At 32.0% G+C, this 7,635-nt stretch overlaps 1 protein-coding gene across 1 annotated transcript; it reads left to right on the top strand.

The window, feature by feature from the left end:
• The first annotated feature begins 3,348 nt into the window (after positions 1-3,348).
• On the top strand, positions 3,349-6,852 carry LOC134699743 (conoporin-Cn1-like). The gene is made up of 3 exons (XM_063561172.1): positions 3,349-3,551; positions 5,489-5,757; positions 6,102-6,852. The coding sequence occupies exons 1-3, from the start codon at positions 3,503-3,505 to the stop codon at positions 6,465-6,467; spliced, it is 684 nt and encodes a 227-aa protein (XP_063417242.1). The 5' UTR covers positions 3,349-3,502; the 3' UTR covers positions 6,468-6,852.
• The last annotated feature ends 783 nt before the right edge of the window (positions 6,853-7,635 follow it).

Here is a 7,635-nt window from a genome sequence, read left to right as displayed (position 1 = left end):
TTTTTACTTTCCGGTTGCCAACGTTTAGCAACAACCTTATGTGTATTAAGAAAAAAAAAGAAAAAAAAAAGGCCCGGCATGACACAATGCTTAATAATTCTAAATAGACATCCGACATCCTGATTTATGCTAGAATCTAAAAACGAAAAATAAAACAAAAATATCGAACTAATGGGCACTGCATCACTGGTTCTTGTGCTGGGGCATACACACGAAAATGGGGATGTGATAAACATGATTGTGAGCGCTCAACTCTCTACCTTAATTTTGATTTGTTGTATGTCATATTTTAGATAATTCGCAGTTACTGAAATCCGGTTCAACGCATATCTAAACTTATCAATAAATAATATATGCACATTGTCGGAAAATTTAAAACTCATTTGTACGAGCTTTAGAAACAGGACTGGTTTGAAGCGTTTGCAAATACATGATATATTTCCGACAAATTGTTTTATCCATATTACTGATTCCTCAACATGGAAGCGGGAGACATGACACATAATTTATAAAAATACAGCAACAATTTATGTTTTACCTGTTATAAGTACAATAATTACCTGATTGCAGGTTAAATATAGAGTTTTCGATTTATAAAATAAAGCGACATTACTCCAGAGTCATGAAAATGACGCCACCAAAACTCTAATTTGATCTTTTGATTTGTTTAAAACACCCTTTTTGAATAATCCTTTTATGATAAATTATCATGTAGGAGTAGCAGCTTTAATAAGCAAAAGAATTTATATTTAAAACTAATTTAAACTTTATGAATTTCAAATTTTACTTATAAATTCTGTTCTTATTTTACATCTTTTAACACCTCAACACATTATGATTTGTTATTTTTCTGGTTTATAACTGCAATGACTATCCTATGACTTAATAATAAAATCATCTGTACATAAGATTTTGTTTACCCTTCATAAAAAATGTAACAACAAGCAACTTTACTGTACGGTAAATGGGTTCTTTTTTTCCACAGATGGACTCTAGAAGGGCATTACCATGTTCTCTTGAAAAATTACTATTGTTTGTATATAGTTTTGGTTGTTGATATTTCAGCATTAACCTTTATTCTTGACATTTTCTTTGGAGTTTGTTTGCAACATATTAGAATTCAAATCTTGTAAAATAGAAAACGATTGTTGTTACTATGAGTACACATTTGTTGCTAGAGTGAAATTATAATGATTTTGCCGTGATATTTGCATTATAGTGTGTAACATTTACAGTGAAAAATTGAAAAATTCACTGCATGTTAAACAGTTCTTTATTTCAAATATAAATATATATATACTGTATATTTTTTATATTTAATGTATTTATCTCCACCGTTATACAGGTTGCTAAGCAACTGACTATACGAGATAAAGCCAAAATTCCATAATTTTCAGAAGATCTGCGGTATAGAGGTACACATGACAAACTTTAAAGAAACTTCGTCGCCCCTTGTCATTTTAGGAAAGAAACCTGTTGTAAAAAAATATATTATCCATAGACTTTCCCCTTGACCTTCAAAAAGATCCGATTTTAACTTTGGTAAATTTCCTGAAAGTTTGATAGAATAAGGTGTATTTGGAAACTATTTCAATGGGTTAGTTTAAATACTATCCTTTCTTTTTTATGTCAGCGGTATTTTGGCTGATTATATATAAAGCGATATAGTATGACTACAAATAATGCATTATTAAACAGGACCACCGTACAACCTTCTACAATGAGCAAATCCAACATCGTTTAGTAAAATATAAAAAAAACGAGGTTTGATAGATGTTAAATAATTCAAACATAAAACAAGTACCTGATTCATACACCAACGCACAAAAACCAGACAACAGATAAAAACAGTTATATACAGAATTACTGGCTCTTAAAAGGTTCGTAGGGAATGTTGCAGGGTTAAGCATGTGTGCACGACCAACTCTTACCTTAAACTTCGACAGTGCAACAGCACAATGATACGAACACATTTCAAAAATCAGTTTGAGGGGGCTCCACCTTATCAGATCGGAAATTTGCATAATAAACAATACAAGAAGACAAAATACAAAATACAAAAACAACCGATTTAAAAGTACTCCCCTATACTGAATTAAGATAAATGTCCAAGTTTAAGTAGTATATATACCAAGTTATACCTGACTGAAATATCAATCATATCACAGTAGATGGTGTAAATGTAATATAAAATTTGATCAACAGTTTGAGCGATGCTATATTATAAGTATCGACGGGTAGTAGGACCTTGTTTGGATTCACTATTTGACCTTTCTATGAAATAGCATAACCTTGGGCATCACTCATGTTGTGCTTTTAAAACTGTCCCTGATTATTCGAGGACCTAATCACTCATAATCACTCATTAACTATTTTAATAACTCCACACGTATATGTATGTGCCAATCTCAAGATATGAGCAATTCAGTAATTTTGTCTGTAGCGTAGTTTTGTTTTTCGTGAACCAGTTTGTCAGACTTGTTATATTATCGCTTACAATGAATACCGTAAAGATTAAGATCTTTTTCTGAACCTTGGACGGTGACGTACATGTATTTCAATGCACACATTTTTTTCGAATACCATCAGGTTCTAGTCTTGTATCTGATCCTAGTTTCCAACATCATCATCCGACTTTTAAGCCAATAATTTAGTGGTGTAACAGAATTCATCCTTTAAATGTGACATGGTTCTGCTGCACAACTTTCATGAGCAGTCACCGACAAGAAGTAAAAAATTCCCAAACGTAAAAATTAGACATGTTCTCCACCTAGTGGTTTATGCGTTATCACCTTACTCGTAACAATAATATAATGAGCTTATCTCGTTTTTATTTGCATACAGGGCACAAAATTATACTCTTCAATTTTTTATATTAATGCCTACTCTTTAAATATAATATCTATTTATTACATGAAACATTAACTAATAAAACGCATTGGCATTAGTTTTTTTTTATATTATTACCGCAATGTAGTCTTTTTAAACTGATGTGATGTAAATAAATCACCAATCAATGTATAAACATTATACCTTATATGTGCAGAAGTGTGTACTATTTTTATATCAAGGAAAACCGAAACAACAAGAAATGAAAGTTGAAATTATATACGATTGTGAATGTGTCATCACATCGGTTGAAATAAAAATAACGATATATTAACTTACTAAGCTAAATTTTTCATAGATTTCATTTCATTCGAAATGTGCATAGAGTTGTTAGCTAAATGATATATTTGTATTTATAAAATGTACATGTATTTTATATCAACAAGCATCAATTAAATTGACATTGCACAATTTCCTTATTGGCGTCGTTGTGTGTAACACTTGACTTTATATTCACATTAACAAGTTAACACTTGATAGTCGTTACAATTTCATTGTATATTGATGACACTCACACGAATATCCACTGTGGAATTTATTTATTGTAGGGAACAAATTAAGTGATTTGTAGGGAATAGGGGAATAGATAAAGTACAATTTCAAAAAAATATTGATGTCGGCGCCAATGTCAAGAAGACGGAAAACTCGATTTGCGGAATCAGGTAATGTACATAATAGTGAATACATTTAACTTCGTACATCATCATCAATATGGTGTACACATATTCAGGCGTATACTTCAATGACATTACACCTGATAGACCCTTTAAAGGCGGTAAATATTATACAATAACTGTCTTTTGATGAGGTAAATGTGTGTTTTTATTGACTTTTGAAAAACTGATATTCACTGAGGCAAACAGCCGAAGTGAATATCAATTTTTCAAAAGTCATTAAAACCACATATTTATCGAAACAAAAACCAGTAAATGTTTTAATCCATATTCCGAGAGAAATAAATGGAAAATATTTACTATAATTCCACCTTATGTAATAATGCTGTATTTTGATTGGATGAGAAACATGGTATTTTTCACCAATTTCTATATTTTGAGATTTTCTTTACTCTGCCGGGGTATTTGCTAGCAAATACCATGGCAGATGGGAAATACCCTAGCAAATACCATGGCAGATGGGGAATACCATGTCTAAAAATAACCCAATGATTTTTTTCTATTCTTATATGACAAATTCATGGTCTTTTTTAAATATATGGTTCCAGATAAAATATTTAGAATAAAAATGCATCATTATTGAATTTGGACCAAATGACGTAAAAATTCCGGGAATGACGTCATACATAAAACTCAACAGAAACGAATTGTCAACCGGTCACATAAAACTGGAACCCACTTGTATTACGCTTCACTGAAACTGATGAACAATTAGGAGATAACTGTATTGTATTTTAAGCTCCGACGGCATCAATTGGGGATTTGATGGTCGCAAATTAATTTTACTGGCGACGCGTTAGCGAAGACAGTAAACGGGTATTTGCGATCATCAAATCCCCAATTGATGCCGTCGGAGCTTAAAATACAATATGGTTATCTCCATTCTAATGAAACTGACAGAAAACAACGTTAAAACATGTATTTAAAATCTGTCATATGCCGTCTGCGCTTGCGCGTACGTCCCATAGCATCAACTGTCAATTGATGCCATGTAAATAAGTGACTTTATCCAATCAAAATGACCGTTACAAACGTTGTTGCATTAGAAAGTGTAGTAGTCAGCCGAGAACCAGCTTATTATCATAAAAAGGGAGATATGTATACAGTCAGTGACTTTACATAAAAAAATGATAAGAAATGATTGTAGTACGGTCAATGCAATTTGACTGTGAATACCACAGATGCAGTGTATAGAAAAATTATACATTCAAGTCGAAATTTCGTATGATAGCTGATTATAATAAACTTTCTGAGGTGGAACATTCGGTGGAATTAAACAATTATATCATGCTTACAAGGGGTATTTGCCAAAAATACCGGTTTCGAGGTTATCAAATTTCCCTCGCCTAACGGCTCTGGAAATTTGTACCTCTCAACCGGTATTTTTGGCAAATACCCCTTGTAAGCATGATATATTTGTATAAAACCAATTGTACATCAAACGTTTTTATAAAGATTATACACGTAAAAGCACGCGACGTTTTGCGTGGTGAATATCCTTTTTCCGCAGGGAGACGGATTTATTAAACAAAATTTCCTAACTTGATTCCGAATTCCATATCTGGTTTCATATAAAATTGTACAACTTGCTTGGTGTAATTTGTCATTAATAAAAACTGTCTGTAAGTATGTAGAGTAAGTTAGAAAACATTCAAACTGATATTTGAATTCTTAATATGCTATTCATACGTAATTTGTATTCACCATTTCTGGTCCTCACAATGATTCATCTCATTATTGTGTCCATTTACTATCTGAAAACATAATTATATGCATTGACAGTCTTGCAACAGATAACCTTTACTCGTGAAAACTTTCAGATATATTTAATATTATTCAATCTGTGAAAAAAAAAAAGTGATAATTCAATAAACATAACGTCCTTAAAATATACCATTGAGTCTATTAAAACTAATATTTTTAAGGAGATGTGCAAATGAAAGACCATTTAGATGGAAAAAATAGTGAGCGAGTAGATTGGAAGCATCTGGAACAAAAGTTGACAGCGGTTACATCACCTGGAAATTCATTCAGAAGTTCAATCACGTACAGTAAAGAAAACTACATTCGTGTCTGCACTATTTATATTCAAAACTGGACAAATATGGAACTCTCAAAACCAAACGCAACTATAAATACAGGATGTCTAGCATCGCCACCACAGACGGTGGGAACTAAAATGAAGGAAGTCATGGTAAACGTGGGACTTTTGAATTAATTTTCATCCATAAACACACTGCAGACTATTCTGTGTGTTGTTGGTCTGTATATATATGTATATGGTCTGAATAAGTCTGGAACGTGTCCGAAAATTTGAAATTGACATAATCATTTATTGTTATATATTTAAGGAACTGTAAAGATCTTAATGATCGTTTCATATTAAAATTGATGTTCGTGTTTGGAAAGATATTTCATGTGATGCAGAAGCTGTTACAATGTCTTTTGTGATAAAGCATATTATGCATATAAATTCCACATTTTACAGTTAATGAATCTTAGAACCGATTTCAGACTTGACTATTTTTTTTATTTTAGGTCGGGCACAAGGTTGGCTTTTCCTTAAGAGGAACCAGTGGAATTGTCTCTTGGTTGGTGGGTAATCTTGAAAGGCGTGTCATAGTGATGTGGAACGTACCATTCTTTTCGTCGCCTAATATCCTCGCAGTTGGCATAACACGCAGAGGAGTCAAGAATCACACCAAAGATTGGTATGAGTCGATATCTAGAAATGACACCAGAGACGATCTCCGCTATACAAAAGGGGTCTTTCATGATCAATGCAATCAGATTATATCTGAAGATGATATACTTGAAGTTTTAGGAGTCATGGGCACTGGTTCTCGTGCAGATGTGATAATAACTGTCCGACCAAAAATTAAAAAGTTTTTACCGATAAATTAAACATTTGTATATTCAATATAAGACATATAAGGAATACAATCATTATGAAAAGTGTATCAGTTGCTTATTTGTATTATGTCTTTACAATTTAAAATAGAGGAAAAATGAGACAGCTTATCTTTGTCCTTAATGAAATTATAGGTATCAAGTTAAAACTTATACGATGTACTCTTTGACAAAAGCTGTTTTGTTTCACTTTCTTTCCTGGATTATAACAACGCTCTCGAACTTTTCTCACTTAGTCTCGAATGTTTGTCACTTAGTTATAAGAAACCACTGTTACTCATTATAAACTGGTTTAAAAAAAATGATTTTGATAACGTGAACATGTTGAATGTATGTCCATAGGTCACAATGTTCTGCTCCAACTATCATCAAATAGAATTTCAGTGAACCCATATACAGCAAAATAAAAAGCAGTTTATGAGCATACATTTTAAGTTAAAATCGTAAAGGACATGCACATAATTTGTACAAGTCAGCATGAGGTATCAAAACTACTCTAATTTTGTTACGTATCAATATTTTGAAGACGAAAAAGGAGGACATGCTGGCATCCTAAATTGATGAGAACAAAAGTTATCAAAGGTACCAGGATTATAATTTAGTACGCCAGACGCGCGTTTCGTCTACATAAGACTCATCAGTGACGCTCAAATCAAATATTTATAAAGCCAAACAAGTAAAAAGTTGAAGAGCATTGATGATCCAAAATTCCAAAAAGTTGTGCCAAATACGGCTAAGGTAATCTATGCCTGGAATAAGAAAATCCTTAGTGTTTCGAAAAAATCAAAGTATTGAAAACAAGAAATTTAGAAAAATTACCACATTATTGATATTCATGTCAAAAATGCGTTATTGTATTACAACATTTCTGTCTATTGTATGATACAATGAATCCTGACATAAGAAATATGGCTGATTTACTATGCAAGTATATAGATTTACAAATTAAAATGCACATATGGTGAGTTTTGGTCGATGCGGTCAAATAATTTTGTTGTACAAGTCAGCATGAGGTATCAAAACTACTCAAATGTTGTTACGTATCAATATTTTATATACAAGGAGGACATGCTGGCACCCTAAATTTATAAATATAAAGTGCAAATATGGTTGAATTTGATAGGTATCGGAATATATATTCAGTGCCCGTTATCATTATAAC

This window comes from Mytilus trossulus, unplaced genomic scaffold (assembly GCF_036588685.1).
Source record: "Mytilus trossulus isolate FHL-02 unplaced genomic scaffold, PNRI_Mtr1.1.1.hap1 h1tg000085l___fragment_1__unscaffolded, whole genome shotgun sequence".
NCBI classification, from domain to species: domain Eukaryota; kingdom Metazoa; phylum Mollusca; class Bivalvia; order Mytilida; family Mytilidae; genus Mytilus; species Mytilus trossulus.
The sequence above is the reverse complement of the archived record's forward strand: the minus strand, read 5'-3'. Positions and strand labels throughout refer to the sequence as shown.

Coding starts and splice junctions, on each gene's coding strand:
- LOC134699743 (XM_063561172.1), top strand. CDS start 3,503: ATGTCGGCGCCAATGTCAAGAAGACGGAAAACTCGATTTGCGGAATCA. Junction 3,552..5,488: donor AACTCGATTTGCGGAATCAG/GTAATGTACATA, acceptor AATATTTTTAAG/GAGATGTGCAAATGAAAGAC. Junction 5,758..6,101: donor CTAAAATGAAGGAAGTCATG/GTAAACGTGGGA, acceptor TTTTTATTTTAG/GTCGGGCACAAGGTTGGCTT.